This window comes from Lolium perenne, unplaced genomic scaffold (assembly GCF_019359855.2).
Source record: "Lolium perenne isolate Kyuss_39 unplaced genomic scaffold, Kyuss_2.0 unplaced38, whole genome shotgun sequence".
Taxonomy (NCBI): Eukaryota; Viridiplantae; Streptophyta; class Magnoliopsida; order Poales; family Poaceae; genus Lolium; species Lolium perenne.
The window spans coordinates 1-20,000 of NW_027248996.1; the positions used below are offsets into that span (position 1 = coordinate 1).

Below are 20,000 nucleotides of genomic sequence, written 5' to 3' on the forward strand. Positions count from 1 at the left end.
CATTCAGAATCAGATGATTCTACTAGGAAAATTAGTTTGCGGTCATCCCAAAATGCAGACTCTCAACCACAGAATGAGGCTAGTTCAGATTCTTGCAGGGTGTCAAAAATCAAACGGAAAAATACTACCATCCAACGAAATAAGCCCATGAAACGGCCTCACAGCCATGCAGAACATTCAGAATCAGATGATTCTAGTAGGAAAGTTACTTTGCAGTCATCCCGCAATAGAGACCCTCGGCCACAGAGTGAGGCTAGTTCATATTCTTGCAGGGTGTCTAAAATCCAACGGAAGCATACTACCATGCAACGAAATAAACCTGTGAAACGGCCTCACAGCCATCACAAAATTTTGAAAGGTGATAAGAAGTTAGACAACGAGGGCATTATGGTTGGAGAATTAAGTTCCTCTGATGAAAAAAGGCAAGTAAATGGTTTGGACACCCTGGTTAGAACAAAACAGCAGCAGGAAGGGAGCCGAGTGTTTGTTCGCAAACTGCCTAAATATGTGTCTCTGAACTGTATGGTAAATAAACCTAACAGTGAAGATGCTTGTAGTGGGGGTCCCCATGTTGATGCTAGCTTAATTGCTACGGGGATAACAAATGATAATCGGAAGTTTCCTAAAATTGTTCCACTTAATCTGATTCTTAAAAAAGCTAAGAGATGCCATGCTGTCAAACCCTCCTGCAAGACAGAAAATATCCACTCGTGTGAGGAAAAGGGTGCAGTTTGTTCTGTAGGAAAATATTCTTTTGGTAATCGAAACTACAGTCCACATACTGAAGATGGAATGCAGAGTTCTAGAAAGGATATGCATTTGTCTAATGCCTTGAGGCCACACGTTGAGCCTGACTGCAAACGACCCTCCATTGGTATATTTCTGGACACATCTCAACTAGTACCAACACAGTGTTATCTTTATAAAATCAGAAACGTGAAATACTTTTCATTTCAGATCTTGGAGAAGGTGAGCCTGTAGGCCTAACACATGTAGAGACAAATCAGCTTTCAGGTAGAACATGGATGACCATAGCGTATTGGTTATGTATCGTTCAATTAGTTTATTTCATAATATCGACAGTATTTGTCTACATGCCAATGTGTTTAGCCATTTTAAGTATCTATTTGAAGCTGTGATGTCATTGATTTTAATGAGGTTCACCATGTGACAAAGATATAGGCCGGGAAAATAAATTTCCCTTCTCAAAACACGTGACAAAGATACTAATAACTATAAACATGCATGGTTGCTGATCTGCTTAATTTCTGCATGAGCTAAAGGAATCTTATTTCACTGACATATTATACCAACCATATACAGGATTTAAGAACCGAAGATCAAGTGTACCTCTTAACATGATTAAGAGGTGTGAAGAATCTGCAAATGGATCAGCATGCAGTCCTTGTGGACTTCTAGCCTTAGAAGTGTATGTTGGAAGGTTGTAGTTCGACTAGATGTGATTTTTAGTTTTCAAAGAAAATGGCAGATAATTTACTTTCTGACCTAAGAAAGTTCTTAATATCTTGCAAAATGCACAGGCACAAAGAAAGGCTTAGCTCAGATGATTCATGTTGTGTTTGTCGAATTCCATACCTGGAGCCTTGCAATCAATTGATGGAGTGCAGCAACTGCAATATCAAAGTCTGTCATACTATTTTGTACTTGTATACTACTGCATATTTACATAGGTGCATCTTGTGTAGGTGCACCAAGCTTGCTATGGTGTTCTAAAAGTTCCAAGAGGTCAATGGTTCTGTAGACCCTGCAAGGCCATGGCCAAGGCCAATACCCAGGACATTGTAAGCAAATTCACTTCCAATTTTTTTCATTTGTGTATTTAGTACATCTATCGCTTAATGTATCGGTACATGCATCGGTTTGGTGATTTACATCCCAAACTATTGTGATATGCGCAAATTTCTGGAAGGGCTTCGTTAGTTCATCTTCTAATCACTAATTAAGCACTTTAGGCTCTTTGTTTATTATTATGTAATGATCTTAAATCAACGCTCCTTAGAAGGGAATCTGTTTGCTTTCTAAGGAGTTGCCTCAGTCTTTATCTAATCTGACTTTCATTAGACAATGTAACCATGAAAGCCATTTAGCTGGTTCAGGATGATGCACATTGTTCATTTGTTTGGGAGAGCATGAATCTTAATTACAAGGCAGCTGATAGTTCTTCCACTAAAAGTGATCATACAGTACTATTTATGGATGCCAGATGTAAGGATATTTGCCATTCCATTACAAAAGGTATTTACATCAGCTGTGGATTTGGGGTTATCTGTTAAACCGTAATTAGGTGATGAACCGATGATCTCACCACATTAACAGAACTTGTTAGATGATAAACCTTTAATCATCTACTAGTAGTATGGTACTGGAAAAGAGACGCAGTCACTGTATGCCTAAGGATATCTGTCCATGGTGTTGTTTAATGATCTTAATTTTCATCCATGCCATTTGTTTTTAGTATTTTCTGATTTTTTTACAGACAGCACATTTTCTGATTTATGGTTCTGTTAAAGGCCAATCAGCCCTTATTCGTCCAGTATCTGGATCTCACTTCATTAAAAAAAATCCGTCAGTTGATAAACCTTGTAATCATCTACCAGTAGTATGCTAATGGAAGAGAGAGATATAAAGTCGCTGTATGCCTTAAGATATCTGTTCATGGTGGTATTTAATGAGCTTAATTTCCTGCATGATATTTTTTCTTTAGTATTCTATGATTATTTCTGTGGCATAAGTATAACAAGTGTTACTTACTGGTCTTCCGTTGTGTTTTCTTTCCAGGTTTGTGTTATATGTGGTTATGGAGGTGGAGCTATGACACGGGCATTGAATGCCCAAAAAATTCTGAGAAGTTCGCTGAAAGGTCTAAGAGTTACAACATGGTCAGATAAAAATGTGAAACATAATTCATTTTATGCTTCAAAATCAAGAAGCTTGGGAAGTATACCTGGTGTGGATAAGCAGAAGTTGATAGGTAGTGCACATGAGGATAACACTGTCAGATGCTCATGGACCGCAAACCACAACTCAAGTTTACTTGGTCCAAAGACGATGCAGTGGATTCATGTGGTTTGTGGGTTGTGGACACCTGGTGCAAAATGCCCAAATTCTACCACAATGAATGCTTTTGATATATCAGGTGCTTTACCTGGCAAGATAAATAATGTAAGTTCTCTACATGCATATTCTTATGATGATTTCTTTGATAATCATTCTCTACATGCAAATTAAAAGCACCCTCAGTGATCTGACCTAGACCATTTAGTTCCTCATCTTATTATTGGTCACACAATATTACCTCAGATGCAATACTTTGTAGCATCTGACATACTTTTCGTTGCCTTGATTGTTGCATTTCTTTTGCCATCAGGCATGCTCAATTTGTAACAGAACTGGGGGCTCATTTATGATGTGCCGTGATATAAATTGTTCAGCGATCTTTCATCCTTGGTGCGCACATCAAAGGGTAAGCTTTTTTCGTTAAGAGCAGCTTAAATGTTCTCAACACATTGACTTATTGCATGCTCATAAGATATATTCTGCACTGTGGGTTAGAACCAATCTAAGGGATGCTTTGCCCTAGATAATATTAAGAAAATTGTCATTTTCTGTTCCTTGTGTAGTTCTATTTCAGTTTTATTTTTGAAAAAGTTGCAGTTGGTTCCTTTTTTGTGCGTATGATTGCAAAAAATGTTGATTGCAGAAAAGATAAACTTAATGCATGGAGATGCAATGATTGATCAACAACTCAATATAGAGATACATTATAATGTTCACGTTTACTATTGCCTTAGTGGTGTGTGTGCTTTTATCAAATCATTATTGCTTGTGATACCTCAACAGGGTCTGTTGCAAAGTGATCCAGAAGGTGAGCATAATGAACAACTTGGTTTTTACGGGCGATGCGTGAATCACGCTACAATTGATCATTCTCATCGCGTTAATCCTGAGAATAAATGCTTGAGAAGCAATGGATGGACATGTGCACGTACAGAGGTAATTTGGTTGGAGCTTATTTATTGTCCAAAAAAGTGAATACATATAACTAAAAATTGCTCTTGTGGAACAGGGTTTTAAAGGCAGAAAGGGCGAAGGCTGTTATGGTTCTAATTACAAGGAACCTCGAGTGAAGAGTAATGAGTGCAGCGTTCCCCAAGAGCAGATAGATGCTTGGCTACGCATAAATGGATCAAAGCCTTGCATAAGAAGACAGGTGCTCCTTTCAGTAATCTTGTATTACAATGCAGTTAGTTATATTTGATATTGTATATTGTTGTGTATCCTACAGAGAGACGTCAAAGTTCGCTGCATATTGCTGTGTCGGCTGGTATGACACTCGTTCTGTGATTTGCAGTTAAAAGGATGGAAGCATTTGGTAGTTTATAAATCTGGCATACATGGACTTGGTCTCTACACAGGAGAGTATATACCACGCGGTTCCTTGGTAACTAGTCAGCATATAAATAATCTCCTTTTCCTTTCAGTATAACATGTACTGATGTAGCAGCTTAGCAGACGACCTCATAGATCTGCACCAAAATATTACAGGTCATAGAGTACGTGGGTGAAATTGTTGGGCAGCGTGTCGCTGACAAGAGGGAGCTCGAGTACCACTCGGGGAAACGGCAGCAGTATAAGAGCGTGTGTTACTTCTTCAAGATTGACAAGGAACATATTATCGATGCCACCCGCAAGGGTGGGATTGCAAGATTCATCAACCACTCATGCCTGGTAATAAGTTACACATATCCATGTATTCTGAACCAGTTGCGATGAGTATTTCTGACACATGCCTTTTTTCGATCTTTTGTTGGATCAGCCAAACTGTGTCGCAAAGATAATTTCTGTCAGGAACGAGAAGAAGGTACACACCTTTCTTCATATGTATTTATTTTTCTTGCAAAGGCTATCCTTTTGCCCTGTAGATCTTTAGACCAAAGCTCATATGCCTCTCTTTATTCTACTGCTCTGTCAAGCTCAACCTATGTCAAACATAAAACACTACTATAGGATACATATTCTTACGAGTCCCAAGTGTTATAAGCTCAGAATCGCCGTTGTCTAACAGGTAGTGTTCTTCTCGGAGCGCCATATTAATCCAGGCGAGGAAATAACGTACGATTACCACTTCAACCAGGAAGACGAGGGCGAGAGGATCCCCTGCTTTTGCAGATCAAGAAGCTGCAGGCGGTACCTCAACTAGTTGGCTGTTCTACCATCTATTTCTAGCTGTATATAAGAAGAGCCTCTACTTGCATTTTGGGGAACTTTTATTCCACGGTGTTCTTAGTTTTGGCCATGACCCAAAACTTTCTAATGACCCTGTATTCTTGTGTGCCCACCGCCGCCGCCGCTGCTATTGTCTTGAGTATAAACTGTACAAGACATTCCTTCATAGATTGGGAAGTTTATCTGACAGGCGATGTTTAGCACTTGCATAATAAGTAAACAAACAAATAAGCACTGGGCGGCGACACTAAAATAAGTTAATGTGAATCGATAAACTTCTGAAATTCTTTAGTATCATTGACTAGATGATGGCAGAAGTGGGAACAAGCAATGATCATACAAATAGAATAGCAATAAACCCATGTGTTCCCACGTGATTGCATTCTTGAATATTACTCTATGAACATGTCATTTTTTTTTGTCTGTGAGGAGATGATGTCCATCTCCGGTTATCCGTCATCAGAAACATGGAGCCGGCCACAGTTCCTGGTTTTCTCATCCAGATACATGCCAGCCAGCACAGGCAGCGCAAACCGGGAAGGAGCCCTAGAGTACATGAATGAAGCCAAATCTGACTAGTTGGAAGTCATCAAACTATGCTCAGGAGTGTATCTAATTCACTTTGAAGTGAGAGCCACACTCTTTCCGCTCCTCTTTCCCCTCTCTACAGTTCTCTAGAGAAGCGAAAAGGAAGGCGGCCGGTTTCCCTCGATCCACCGCGGGCGAGCTCGTTAGTTCCCTCACCCTCCGTCGGCCGCTCCGGCGGCGGGAGGGTGGGGGAACTCGGGAGCTCGGTTCTCCGCGTGTAGATAGTAGGGCTAGTTTGCTGCACGCCGTCGTTCGGGTGGTGGCGGCGAGGGCGTGGTGGCGAATAAAGAGTCTGCAGATCTCCCCATCTCGGTGCTGCTCTTCGGTGCGGCGTCGAGGATCTGTCGACCGGTGTCTCCCATCGGTCAGTCGGCCCGATGGGATTAGGTTTTCCAGCTGTGGTTGCCGTGGCGGCGGCGGCGACCATGGAGTGGACTTTTGTTCCCCGGCCTCTGCTCCGTCCCGGCGACGCTCGCTCCGGCGTCCTCGCGAGGGCTGTGGGATCCTGTACAGGAGTTTGAGAAGGAAGGGTGGCCTGGAGCTGGGTTTGCGGCGACTGGTGGCCGGATCCGGCTTTCTTCCTCGACGACGTCAAGTGGAGAAGCCGGCTCTGGGAGCCATGGAGCTCGGGGACGTTCCCCGGCCGACGCGCCACAACCGCCATGGGCTGGCCCTGAGGGGCGGCCCTCAACTTCGGCTCTTAAAGCCTTCGTGCGATGGGGCTTCCATGGCTCGTCGGGCGGCCCGTTTCGTCTCTCTCCGGCGTGTGCTCCGGCGACGGCGGAGGTCAACGGCGGGTGATGCGGCAGTAGGTTGCAAGGACCTCAAGGGGTTGTGTTGTATTTTTTTGTTTTCTGAGGTCTCGTTTGCAAATGTTCCTGGACACCTGTTCCTTCCAGGTCTTTCGACGGTGTTCTGCGTGTGTGTGCTGTACTTTTATGCCTGATGAACACGTAGCATCTTTCTCAAAAACTATGCTCAGGAGAGGAGCGCATCTGGAAGGAAGCGACTTCTAGTTGGGTTGACGAGCACCTTAGCTTTAGTTTGCAAACTCTTGTAGACAATGTAACTATCATTTGATCTTAATAAAGCAGCCATGATGACATTCTCTCTCTCAAAAAAATACAAGATGTTGAATGACCATTAGAAACATTTACTTACAATAAAAGGTTAAGAAAACCTATTGTTTATCTATATGATGAATAAAACTCGCATAGCCTCTGACGTATCCAAGGACTAAGTTCATAACCAAGAGATTCTTATTTATTGACATACACGAGGACCTCTAACTTTAGGTAACTGCCCAACCACCCAGATCCTATAAGTAGCGAGGCTTCCTTAAACAATGGACATCTTATTCATCTTTTTACTCCAATAGGACACGATTTTGTGTATTATTTGCTTATTTCTGTAGGATTTTGAATCTTATATCATTGACATAGAAGGCATCAGGATTAATGATGGATCATCGAAATTACCACATGCGCAATATTATGGATGTCGTCGCTACTGTCTTTATGACACACGGTGTTGCGATACCGAGTCACTCACAGGAAAGGTAAAACTCTATTGCTTGGTTGGGATGAAATATCAATCCTGAGAGATTGGTCACCATGGTAAGGAGGGCTAAAGAAGGCTAAAGATTATTGTAGGCCTAAGCCGCTGCTCAGCTCTTTAGTGACGTTGAGGGTGCCGTTGTGATTTTTCAGCCATTTATAAAGATAAATAAATAGTAAAATGAGAAAAAAATGACAACCCTTTTGTGGACACAAATGAGCTTGGGATGTTAGACAGAAGACTTGATAAAATCTACTTAGAGCATCTCCAGTCGCGTCCCCCAAAGCGTCCCCCAAAGAGATTTGGGGGACGCCAGCCAAAAAAACGTCCCAGTCGCGTGCCCCAAAGGCCGCTTCGGTCCGGACGTGCTCCAAATGTTGTCCGGCGTCCCTAGCCCATCCCCTGTGTATAGAGTCTCTACCGGGGACGCCGGACACGACTTTTACACTTACTTTTTGTTTGGAGGTCGCGTTTGGGGGACGTGGCTAGAAAAGGGACCTTCTCCAAACGAAAATTTTGTCCGGACGTCCCCCAAACGACTAATCCGGCGCTTTGCCCGGACATCGTTTGGGGAACGCGACTGGAGATGCTCTTAGAGCATCTCCAGTCGCGTCCCCCACCGTTTGGGGGACGGCGGACAAGAAATGGAGAAAATCGCGTCCTAGTCGCGTCCCCCAAAGCTAAATAGCGCCTCATTTTGTGTCCGGCGTCCCCGGTAGAGTCTCTACCGGGGACGCCGGACACAAAATGAGAGCCCATATGCATGCATGCAGCCCCTAGTTCCTACATGCTATTCTCTTTCCCCACACTTTCTCTCACCTACTTTTCCCACATGGGGTGGTCCCTTCTATTAAAATGCATGCATCCGGACGCTGTTTGAGGGACACGGCTGGAAAGGGTCTCTTTTCTGTACAGATTTTTGATCTCTTTTTGTCCGGCGCGGTCCTAAACGTGCCCCAAATCATTTGTGCCGGACGTTTTTTGAGGGACGCGACTGGAGATGCTCTTAGTTGTCTATGGTAAAAAAAATAGAGTAAAAAAATGTGAGGAGACAGTTCACCTTGACAGCTGGCAGCTAGCAATGTCACCGCCTCACCGGCAAAGTTGGCCAACATCAGCTCCTAACCGCCAAAAAATAGCATTACATCGTCAAATCACATACGTATGTGCGTTGATTATGTGCGTTGATGTGAGCGTCGCTAGTTAGGCAGATCCGCATATGCCCATGGTTATGAACTTAGCCAGATGTGCAAGCTTAGAGAGCAAGGCGAGATCACATGGTGCAATGGCAACACATGCTTTCTAACCAATGATGACGAGAAGATGAGGCAACACCTCATTGTAAGATAGAATGTCATTGTTTTTTTTTTTGTCTCAACCTACATGTTGATCTGCACTAACACACGGTCTTCTCAAGCTCAGGCTTGCCCGAAGCGTGCCGACTTGGTAAACAGTTCATAGTAAACTATGCTTAGATGAAAAAGATCTTCACGCCCAAGTATGTTAATTAGGGCCAACTCTTCGATCCACACTTGTTGATAAATGAAATAGACTACCTAGTTGACAAGACATCCGAAGGAGACGACAATGCTAAGATGACAATGGGTGAGATGAGGGCCTGACTTAGGACCTAACTACGCATGCACTTCGATTAGTGATGCTTCTTTACTGTTATCTTTTGTCGATGGTAGTCATGATCCGGTGATGAAATTATGTATATTTTGGAAGGTGGTGTGATATCTATCCGTTATCTAGGACTTGATTAAAACCGATCCATGGTCTGTAATATTGTGGGAATTGGTATATACTAACCCCTCCGAATTTGTCCATCTTTTATCTTTTGTGACGAAACATGAGATGTTGGACTTCGGTTCTCATGAACTTTATAGTGATTATTAAGCCCATGTTGGCTAAGTGTGTCAAATTTATACACGATGTTGAATGATGTTGAATGATTAGTCAAATTATATCTTCAGAATAAAAAAGGTTAAGAAATGTATTATTTATTTAAATGATGAATAAAGCTCTCTTAGCCTCTAGCATCTGACCTACCCAAGACTAAGTTCATAATTAAAATTTATTTATTGACCTACCGGAGGACATGTGACTTAAGCTGCCCACCACCAAAGTCTTTTATAAGTAGGGAAACTTCCTTAAGAAACAAATATCTTATTCCTTTTTTTGCTGCAATAAAATGCCATTGTGTGTATTATTTGTTGGTTTAGAATTTTGAAGTTTGAATTTTATATCATTGGGCATAGAAGGTACGAGAAATTAGCGACGGGTCACCGAAATTACCACATGCACCATATTGTTGAGATCGTCTGTAGTGTCTATCCGTTTGCTAACTTCGATCAAATTTTGTTCGGCCGTCCTATATGGTACTGAGCTATGTGTAGATTTACGTAGTTTAATAGGTAACTTAGAGAACACATACACAAATTTATATTGAAATTTTATACTTGTTAGTTTTTTTTATTCTACATCATTTAGAGGATTTTTTAATTATTCCACGTATTTAATCATGTAAAAATGTTGCTAAAATGTTAGTTGTGCCATTTATTATTATTATTATTACGATGGTATAGTATACATTTTCATATAAACTTTTTTTTCTAAAATTGAACAATATATAGTTATAAAACAGTTCTTGAATTATTTTTTAGCATTGCTTAAATTGTATAGTGTATACATATATATTTATTATAAACATGGCTAATGCCCACGTGTGATCTAAATAATATCTTAAATATTGTCTTTTGCTCTTCCAGATAAAGGAATACGCTTCCAGATCATCTCATTATGAGTCTAATGCGTGTGATCTTAATGAGTAAGATTAAAATTGGCAACCCATTTGTGATTTTAAAATGAGAATGAAGGAGCTCGGGATATTGGACAGAAGACTTGACAACATCTAATTAGTTGTCTATGGTAAAAAAAAAAAAAATGGAGTCACAAACGTGAGTAGACGGGCTGCAACCACATTTGCAAAATAGACGGGCTTCTTGTTTCCCACCGTATCAGGACAGGAGCTCCGGCGGCGGCGGGACGGCGGCGGCGCAGGTAACCTCTCTCGCCGTACCTTCTCCTCACTCCACCCTATCTCCCCCCCACACCATAGCCTGTGCTCCCGCATCCCCTTCACTCTCCTCCCATGGCTTGGCGCCTCCTTCCTCTCCCTGTGGTGCCTCTCTCATCTAAACCCTAGAACAGCAAGGTCTAAAAATCCTGACCCATCCTCTCCCTTTGCAGGGCAATTCCACTCGGTGTAGCGAATTCCGCAGCAATCAAGTCAAAACAAGGTAACAGCAGCACCATGTGTTCTGATTTTTTTTCTGGCTAGATCACTAGATGCGTACGTACTCAAGCATGTGTTCTGAATTTTTCATTGTACTCTGAACCCTGGTATGTTTCCACTCGGCTAAATCCCACTGGGGAGACCTTCACGATTTCTTGGTGCGCACCATCTAGGCTCGGCCCTGGCTGATGGACCCTGGGCTGGACAGCCGGCCGGTGCACCCAACCTGTTCGACCGATTGCTTGTCTAAAAATACAGTGCATCTATGTTCAACATATGTGGTAGTTCTAGGCTATTTTTTCCCAAGGAAAGATTTCCAATTCACGATTATTAAAGGAATGACTCGGTTGCTCTGACATTAGCTAGCTAGCTAGTAAAGCATTATTGCTTATCTGCTCATGCATTATTGCTCCTGTCCTGAGTGCATTTCTTATACTAGTACTGGCTGTGAGTTAACCACCTTGTTATTACACAGAAGTAAACACACTTAGAACCGCGAGGTCTAAAATCTAATCCATGTACCAAACCTGAAGCAATCAAGTCAAGAAAAGTTAACAGCATTGCCCTGTGTTCTGGATTTTTTGTCACTAGATCCACCCCTGGTTACCTGTCCCTAATTCAGACAGCTTGCCGGGATGCACAACCTGTTCGACCGTTTGCTTGTTTGAAGAATTAAGCCGTTTCACCAAATGGTAGCACAGGGATGAGCACATGCTTTTTGTTTCTAGTCTGATGGTATGTCCTCTTCGGTTGTTCCTTCGATAATGCTATGGTCGCTGCCTACTGTTGTAATCAGAAATTCACTACATCTATGCATAACACATATATTGATACTGCGCTGTGTTTTTGAAAAGAAAATTTTGCAGTTCAAGACTAATGAAGGAACAACTCGGTTGTCCTACTTTAGCTAGTACTAAAACATCGCTTTTTTCCTATACGTTTGGTTCAGACAGACAATTAATTTCTCACATTGCTGTTTGTGTGCCCATGCATCATAGCAGTAATCACAGTTAGAAGTGAGAATGGGTCGGAAGGCTGGTGGGTTGTACATAAACCCAAAAAAGTTAGGCGGCGTCATCAAGCCTTGTATGATGGAGATGACTTCCTTCCTCAACTGCCTCGCTTTGAACAAGCAGAACGACGACAAGTGCATGAGGCAGAAGGAGCTCCTGGTTACCTGCACTCAGGCTCAGGTCACTCTCACTTCTCTGAATGTCTTTTTACTTCAAGCCAGACATTCAACTTCTGTTTCCTAATGCTACTTGTGTTGCTTGATCACAGAAGGGGAAGCCGAAGAATGGGGCCCAGACCATCAATTACCATCTTCACCGGCTTGGGCGAGACAAGTTCAAGTAGTTCCAGTGAACCCGACCTGAAGCGCTGTTTCGTTTTCATTTGTACTGCCATGATCTCCGGACAGCAATAATTTCTTCCAAGTAGTGCTTTTTCTTTGTGCTAAATGAGCATTAATCTTGGTCAAGTTTGAAACAATTTCGTTGTCAGACTTGTAAGGCATCACCGCTAAATCAGAACTGCTGTTTTGATAGTAATCATAATGTCATGGACACGAGACCACCATTTTTGGCAGCAGCTGAGGAGATCATTGTCGTTCGGGTGCATTCTTGTGTTTCGGTTTTCTAGGACCATACCATGTTCAGCGTTCAGTCGACGGATATACTGACCTTTCCCTTAATTACCGCTGTGAAACAGTGAAAGATAGGCTATGTCTCCGATGACAGAATGTGTCTAGTCCAGAGAAATATTTTCATAGAGCAACAAGGACTTGGGTCCTCGTTTTAAGAGAGTTGGTGTCAAGTAGGGTCCTGTTCTCTTGAAATATTTGGCCTACTCTGTTCATAAAAAGCTGATGAACCTTTTCATTCAGCTCTTTAATAGCATCCATGTCTTGTCCACCTCCAACTTTGCGTCCATTACCTCTGTCCTGATTAGCTGGATCATCAGAGTTGGGAGGTTGGTAATCAAGATCATTATCCTCATCAACATCCACAGTGGGAGTTGGCCCTTCCAGAGTAATCTCCAACTGAATTAGCCTCCCACTGATATTGAACAGTCGTAATATTTTTGCTGTGATCTCTACTCTAGAGGTCTACCACTTACCACCTCGTAGAAGCTTTGAAACATGCCCCGCCAATCCAAATATAAAAGGATCCCTCCCTCTAGCTGAATAGAAGTGATAGAGCACTGCCTACTCGCAACATTGGGGCTGCAAGCCTCTCAATTGCACCCATACTTATCGAAGAACAGCAAAGTAATCAAATGCACCCAGACTGGAGCTGCAACCACACTGACTGGGACATCTTTTTGGGAAGGGCTAAACCAGCAACTCTCATCAACATTGATGTGAGGAGGAATCTGTTTCCTGAAAGTTACAGCTACCCATGAGAGATACGTAGATACTATTCTACTGGTTGTTTGTGCGTACCCTGCTGAAACACGTCGAAAACGCTGGCCCTTAATTTTTCTCTCCCGGAACAGAGGAAGAAGAAACCTAACCAAGAATCCACATCGACCACGATCGTGCCATATGAGTCTCTACCAACCGTACTATGCATATTGATCTCCAAGATCCCTAACAGCTAGATAAGAATCCACATCGACAAAAGAGCTGTGAGGCTGGGTGTCGTCGTCTTCCAAGTTCCGACTGATCGAAGCTGCAGGTAGAGGATATGGAGAAGCTCCGGCACCAGGCCATCCGAGTCCCGCTCATAGCTGCCGCCCCAGGTCCGCTTCAGTTCCGTCTAATTCCATTGGTTGCATGTCTTGCACTGACCGAAAAATTCAGAGTTTAGTTGCATGTCTGAATTCGGATTTACAGCATACTACTAGCTAAATTTGCATCACCATATCTGAATTTTGTATTTCGTTTCCTTTGCCGCCGCGCGCTGCTCGCCAGAAGTTGCAGCGATGGAAGAGGACTCATCATCGGACCCTGACGTCTCCCTGCTCCAGAGAGCGTCGAAGGTTGTCTCCTCCACGGTGACGGCATACCGCGGCAAGCCGCCCTCCTTCTGGGCCCTCCTCGCCCTCAGCGCCGGCGCGATGCTCACGGCGTTCCCGGCGTCGAGCCTGCTGTCGCGGGTCTACTACGACGGCGGCGGGCAGAGCAAGTGGATCCTCTCGTGGTCGGCGGTCGCCGGCTGGCCGATCCCGGCGCTGCTCCTGCCACCCTGCTACCTCCTCCTCGAGGGGGCGTCGCCGACGTGGCCGCCGCCGCCCGGGCTCTGCCTCTGGTACGCGCTGCTGGGACTCCTCAGCGCCGCCGACAACCTCATGTACGCATGGGCCTACGCGTACCTCCCCGCCTCCACGGCGTCGCTCGTCGCCGCGTCGTCCCTCGCCTTCTCGGCGGTGTTCGGCCGAATCATTGTCAAGAAGAACAACAGGATGGGGCTGGCCACGGTGAACGCCATCGTGGTCATCACGGCCGGCGTGGTGATCGTCGCGCTGGACTCGGGGTCCGACCGGTACCCGGGGATCACGGACGGCCAGTACGCGGTGGGGTTCGCGCTGGACGTGCTCGGGTCGGCGCTCCACGGCCTCATCTTCGCGCTCTCGGAGCTCGCCTTCGCCACGCACCTCGCTGCCGCTGCCGGCGGAGGAGCCGCTTCGTCGTCGTCGTCCCGGTTCTTCCACGTGGTGCTTGAGCAGCAGGTGGCGGTGTCGCTGAGCGCGTTCGCGTTCACGTCGGCCGGGCTGGCCGTCTTCGGGGAGGGGTTCGGGGCGATGGGGCAGGAGGCGGCGGGGTTCGCCGGCGGCAAAGGGGCGTACGCGATGGTGTTGGGCTGGTCGGCGGCGACGTTCCAGGTGGGCGTGCTGGGGGCGACGGGGGTGGTGTACCTGGGGTCGACGGTGCTGGCGGGCGTGCTGAACGCGGTGAGGGTGCCGGTGACGAGCGTGGCGGCGGTGATCTGGTTCCACGACCCCATGAGCGGGTTCAAGATCCTGTCGCTGGTCATCACGGTGTGGGGGTTCGGGTCCTACATGGTTGGCCACTCCGGCGCCGACAAGAAAACTTCCAGAGATCGATCTCGAAGCGGGAGGCAAACCATGAGCTGATCTTACTGAAGAAGAGTATAGTTCTGTAACAGTGATTCATTTGCGAGTGGATGGACATAATGGGCATAATTAGCTCCAAATTGAAGTGTACATTTGGTTCAACTGACTGATTGATCGGTTCGTACTTGTCTGACACCGAACAAGCTGCTTTTTTGTTTCGCAAGCTTCAGTTGTTTCTCTATACTAAGATCAGAGAAAGCAGTTATAAGAGGTACCAGTCCTTGGAGGAAAGACAATTATCTTAAAACTATTTAAGAAGTAAAAAATCAAAGGTGGTCGTGCCGGAGTGGTTATCGGGCATGACTAGAAATCATGTGGGCTTTGCCCGCGCAGGTTCGAATCCTGCCGACCACGTTTTTTTCCCATTTTCCTATATTAATTTTAAAAATGCAGCAGCTTAAAAGTCTCGCTGGTGTTTAGCCATGCTGGTATTAGCTCCTTGCAGCCTTTTTCTAAAACTTCGAATTTCTTTTTAAGTTTTTGGTCTGCACATCTAGTATTTATGACACAAGTTTATACATCATCCGTGAGCTACACAAAAAAGAAAGATATAGGGATTTCAGGCAAAGATATTATAGCATGGTACGAGTCTTCGTGAAATTAATAACTCAAGGTTTTATGCTAATATAGTTACATGAAACTAAGAGTAGCTGCAGAAAGGTTCGCAGGCCATGACTACCCCAAACATTTTCACCTTCTCATTTTAAACAAAGAGTAGTATGGCCTTCTGCATCTTAAAAGGTTCGAATCCTTTTTGGATAGGAATCTTTTTTTTTTTGCGTAAACACTTCCAAACGCTTTTGGGTAAAACTCCCTCCATCATTTTGACGCAAAAAAGGGGGTAAAGCTCCCTCAATCCTTTTGACGCATATACGTAGTATATAACTGCTGGTTTACATACTTCTGCAATTCCTACGAAATTTGTAGCATACCGATCACATGAAAACATAATGATAAAATACAACAAGATACGGTGTGTAAATATCGAACACATGCATCCCGGAAACATTTATCAGTCTATGTCTACCAGATTTTTTTTTATTCTAAAAATGTATTATCCACTCTTTTAACTTGATCACCATCGACTAATCTTTGGTTCATTTTCTTGTAATCGGGGCCACGATAAACAACTTCAATGCATGATTGCGAAAAATAAACTCTCTTCAAGCCGCTTGGATCTGACTTTCAACATTATCATGAATGCTACGACCAGTCTAGAAGCATGAGATTCTCGCGATTGGATTCTATACGTAAACAAAGTTCGCCTCTCCGAGCTTGGTTATGAAAACAAATATGGCTACACAGCCACATAATATACGTGTCTACACCACACGATTATGTCAAATGCATGGTACATTGAAGGTTGATTTCAACCATTGTGGGAGAGAAAACTAATACAACTTCTCATGAAATAGATAGGGATTGTTTTAGCTCACGGACTTCGTCAAATTGGGTTGATGACCCAGAGCTTTATTTTGCATACTCTCGTAGATAATGTACCTATTATTTGATTTTTAATAAATGTAGCCACGATGTCCTTCGACACAAAGAAAAACGATATCAAATGGTCATTAAAATCATTTATGTAGAATAGAAGGTTAAGAAAATTATTATTTATCTATATGATGAATACAACTCATAACCAAGAGATTCTTATTTATTGACCTACACGAGGACTGCCCACAACCCAAGTCCTCTATAGGTAGCGAGGCTTCCTTCAGCAATGGACATCTTATTCATCTTTTTACTCTAATAAAACACCATTTTGTGTATTATGTGCTATTTTCTTTAGGATTTTGAATTTTATATCACTGAACATATATAGAAGGCATCAATTAACGATGGATAATCGAAATTGTGTCATGTGTCCTTTGAGCGACTAAGCAAGCATGGAGCTGGAATTGTGGAACCTCAGGGGACTACTACGGGAGCCAAACTTCTACTATTGCTGGGTTTGGAGATGTTGCGGGCCAAGAGCATAGGAGAATTTGCTGGGCTAGATTAACTGAATACAACATGATTATTATTTGCCAAAAGTAATGGTATTCAGCTGAATACCCATGAATAAATGTGTTCCCACCTATGCTCATGGTAAACAACTCTGATGCATGCTTGCCAAAAATGTTCTTTGATTTTCAACATCATCTTGCATGTTGCATGTTGTATCTTTTATATAATAGTATACGATAGATTTAAGTATCTCATTAGGTAAATTTAAGACCACATACACAAATTTCTATTGAAATTTTATACTAGTTAGATTTTTTGTATTTTGCACCATTGAGAGTCAAATTTTATATGATTGCAAAAAAGAGTCAAATTTTATATTTATTCTATGTATTTAATCACATAAAAATGTTCATAAATGTTAGTTGCACCATTTTTATAATGACATTGTAATATGCATTTTCATATAAACTTGTTTTGTGCTAAAATTGAACCATAGTTATAAATATAGTTCTTGAATTATGGTTTAACAATTGCGTAAATTGTTTAGTGTATACATATTTACTTTAAATATCTCTAATGTGTATGACCTAAATAATATCTTAAATATGGTTCCTAGTACATGACTAGATTAACATATCAAAAGGGTTGTCATATTTACTATAGCAAGTGATGGTGTTATGTTAACAAGCTAATTTTGCTCAGGTCACAAGAAAGTTTCATAAGCTAAGTTATGCTGAACTGAGGTTTGAAAGGTGGTGTAGGTCAGTTGTGCGCCATGTTTACCAATGGATTACTCGTACCGAAGAAGTTTTGTTGGAGCTGTTTCATCTGATATACCAGCTGGTTTCACCTGTTGCAAACGTAACGCGTTTCGTCCTTTTTTTCACATATATGGGTTTGCATTGCTTAGGTAGTACCGGTCAGATAAAGCGGACTGCATTCAAACCTCAGTTAGAAAAGACTAGAAATCAGAAAGTGGTCGTGCCGGAGTGGTTATCGGGCATGACTAGAAATCATGTGGGCTTTGCCCGCGCAGGTTCGAATCCTGCCGACCACGCTTAGAAAAGACTTTTATGGTTTAATCCTTTTTTTAGTTGCGCAATCATGTGACTACTTAGAAGCAAGGTTTTTGGTATGGAGATATTAGGTGGTATCATTTTTGGATCAACGGTATCATATCTTAGGATCATACTATTAGATTTCAATTTTTTCCAAAATTCAATCAACTTATGTGTTAAATAAAATAGATACCTAGCATATTTTATAGGAAAACATATTAGCATGTCCTATTATTCTCATAAGAAAGTGGTATATCATACTCTAGACTTGAAGCATGCAATCGAACGCGCCACAAGAGGGATAAAGATGTGACAAATAGAACGTTTAGGGCATCTCCAACGGGAGACCTAGCTGCTGGACATCAACGAGCAGGAGGCCATCGTCATCGCAATGGCTAACAGCGAGCTCAACCAACTCGCTACGTGGGACGACTTCAGCGTCCAGCTTCGTGAATCCTGGTTGGCGCAGGGGACGCGTGCGAATCTTCTGGCAACGTCGACACACACCCACGATCGCGCCGTCTCCTGGCTCCATCCTCGGTCACCGCCGCCGCTAGCCCCTTCTTCCGCCACCGTCGGCTCCCATTCATCCTCCACCGCCGGTGTACCAACTGCTATGGCAGATGTCGGAGATCATCAACCTCGTCAGCAACGATGGGCGGTAGGTTTTCTGATTTTTTTTATGCGTCAGACCGCTGGGAATGCCCGTTGACGAACGCACGATCGATTTCGATTATTTGGGCCGAAGCAAACGGCGCAGCCAGTCGTTTCCAGCGTCTGATTTGCGTCGCCCCACTGAAGATGCCTTTAGTCTACAACATAGACCAGTGAAGCGATTACCTGCTTATAAGGTTCACTTATCATCATGTTAACTAATTCTTTGATTAGCTTTAACTGATGTGTGGTATCGCTTATCCTAGAGATAATACTTATTCAAGGCATGGTATCGCAGTATGACAACGATACCACCGGATTGAGATATACATTGCGACATGTATCATTTCAATCTAGTAGAATCTTCGTATCGTAAGATATTAGGTTCTGTATACGACACTTGCAACCATGCTTAGGAATTCAAGTGTAATGTAAGCTGAATATTATCATGCTATATTCTCTCTAACTTATTGTGTTACAAAGTTGGAGCACATACGGAGTGGAGTTTTGGCTTATGAAAAGCATATGCTACATTTATTTTAAAATGAATCTTAAACATATTTGGAAATGTAAACAATTTAAAATAAACAATCGCACTACATCTTTACATGCTACATGTTCATAAAGTGGTTTCATGAAAATCGACTTGTCATGTAGCGTGTGTAAAAAAGATAAAGTCGACATTAAAAGTTAATCTTTTCACAAGATAATTTTTCTACTTTTTACATAGATCACAAATAATATCGCTTTTTCGTGAAACTTGACGAAGACACCTATGTTGTGAAGATACATGTCAAATTTTTTGTCAAATTTTTTTGGCACTTCAAATTTTTTTTTTTTGCTAGATGAAGCATGCGGAGCCGAGTTGAATCTCTAGAGCAGGGACGTTCAAAATTCAGTACAACTACATACTGACAGCCAAAAATCTATTGAGCTCGCCTGAATCATTTTTTTGGGTTGCACAAGAATGTGGAACTATTTAGGAGTCCAAGTGTAGCAGCAAGCTGACTGTGTCACGCTTGATTCTCACTACAGGTTGCGCCTCTAAGGGAGGCTGACTTATCATGTATAAAAAGATGGAGCACGCTGCACGTACTTTCAAAATTCAGTTCAACTACACGGCAAAAAATCTATCGAGCTTGTCTAGCTAAACACAATTCAGAGATTGCCCGCAGACGGCAGTGGTGAAGCTGCATCTTCTGCTTGGCACTCTTGGCCTCAAGCCCAGGTTGTCATCATCAACACAGAATGATCAACAAAGGGATCCGATTCTTCAATACAAACTTTAATCAGATATTGTAGAATTTGTTACATCTTAAAACACAACATAGCACAACATTGCCAAGGTCCAATATAACAATTGAACCATGAACCAAAATAATAAGTACAACACCAGTCCAGCAGCAGAACATAAACACATGGTACATGCTGAACCCAAAATACAACGGTCGTCTTCAGTTGTTGTAACTCTGGTTCAGGAATGGGTTCTTCTCGTCGTAGAAAGGGTTGGTGAAATGTTCGGTGTCAAGGCTCTCCTGAACCTTCTTCCCGTTGGCAGCCGTCTGTGGCTG

At 43.0% G+C, this 20,000-nt stretch overlaps 3 protein-coding genes and 2 non-coding genes across 6 annotated transcripts; all 5 read left to right on the plus strand.

Moving 5' to 3' along the window:
• Positions 1-7: 7 nt before the first annotated feature.
• LOC127302916 (histone-lysine N-methyltransferase ATX2) lies at positions 8-5,436 on the plus strand. Of its 2 annotated transcripts, none has more exons than XM_071824821.1 (13): positions 8-874; positions 958-1,014; positions 1,324-1,441; positions 1,542-1,644; positions 1,707-1,802; positions 2,800-3,183; positions 3,389-3,484; positions 3,862-4,014; positions 4,088-4,231; positions 4,373-4,462; positions 4,567-4,749; positions 4,838-4,882; positions 5,087-5,436. In XM_071824821.1, exons 1-13 carry the CDS (start codon positions 148-150, stop codon positions 5,219-5,221), a joined length of 2,331 nt encoding a protein of 776 aa, XP_071680922.1. In that variant the 5' UTR covers positions 8-147; the 3' UTR covers positions 5,222-5,436. The 2 variants fall into 2 exon arrangements, with proteins under 2 accessions (XP_071680922.1, XP_071680923.1); XM_071824822.1 differs by having other exon boundaries at positions 1,324-1,429.
• Positions 5,437-10,345: 4,909 nt separating this feature from the next.
• LOC127302917 (uncharacterized) lies at positions 10,346-12,240 on the plus strand. Its single transcript, XM_051333645.2, has 4 exons — positions 10,346-10,455; positions 10,645-10,694; positions 11,692-11,883; positions 11,972-12,240. The coding sequence occupies exons 3-4, from the start codon at positions 11,713-11,715 to the stop codon at positions 12,044-12,046; spliced, it is 246 nt and encodes an 81-aa protein (XP_051189605.1). The 5' UTR covers positions 10,346-10,455; positions 10,645-10,694; positions 11,692-11,712; the 3' UTR covers positions 12,047-12,240.
• A 951-nt stretch (positions 12,241-13,191) lies between these two features.
• LOC127302918 (probable purine permease 5) lies at positions 13,192-14,902 on the plus strand. Its single transcript, XM_051333646.2, has 2 exons — positions 13,192-13,432; positions 13,605-14,902. Exons 1-2 carry the CDS (start codon positions 13,378-13,380, stop codon positions 14,765-14,767), a joined length of 1,218 nt encoding a protein of 405 aa, XP_051189606.1. The 5' UTR covers positions 13,192-13,377; the 3' UTR covers positions 14,768-14,902.
• Positions 14,903-15,039: 137 nt separating this feature from the next.
• TRNAS-AGA (transfer RNA serine (anticodon AGA)) lies at positions 15,040-15,121 on the plus strand. Its single transcript has one exon. It is a non-coding gene; the product is annotated as a tRNA-Ser (tRNA).
• A 2,571-nt stretch (positions 15,122-17,692) lies between these two features.
• TRNAS-AGA (transfer RNA serine (anticodon AGA)) lies at positions 17,693-17,774 on the plus strand. The gene has a single exon. It is a non-coding gene; the product is annotated as a tRNA-Ser (tRNA).
• Positions 17,775-20,000: the final 2,226 nt, after the last annotated feature.

What these genes read in the sequence shown, in the direction of transcription:
- LOC127302916 (XM_071824821.1), top strand. Translation starts at nt 148, where the DNA reads ATGAAACGGCCTCACAGCCATGCAGAACATTCAGAATCAGATGATTCT. An exon ending in CTTGGTGCGCACATCAAAGG is followed by an intron (nt 3,485 to 3,861) that starts GTAAGCTTTTTT and finishes ATACCTCAACAG; the next exon opens with GGTCTGTTGCAAAGTGATCC. An exon ending in GGACATGTGCACGTACAGAG is followed by an intron (nt 4,015 to 4,087) that starts GTAATTTGGTTG and finishes CTTGTGGAACAG; the next exon opens with GGTTTTAAAGGCAGAAAGGG.
- LOC127302917 (XM_051333645.2), top strand. Translation starts at nt 11,713, where the DNA reads ATGGGTCGGAAGGCTGGTGGGTTGTACATAAACCCAAAAAAGTTAGGC. An exon ending in TTACCTGCACTCAGGCTCAG is followed by an intron (nt 11,884 to 11,971) that starts GTCACTCTCACT and finishes GCTTGATCACAG; the next exon opens with AAGGGGAAGCCGAAGAATGG.
- LOC127302918 (XM_051333646.2), top strand. Translation starts at nt 13,378, where the DNA reads ATGGAGAAGCTCCGGCACCAGGCCATCCGAGTCCCGCTCATAGCTGCC. An exon ending in GCTCATAGCTGCCGCCCCAG is followed by an intron (nt 13,433 to 13,604) that starts GTCCGCTTCAGT and finishes GCTGCTCGCCAG; the next exon opens with AAGTTGCAGCGATGGAAGAG.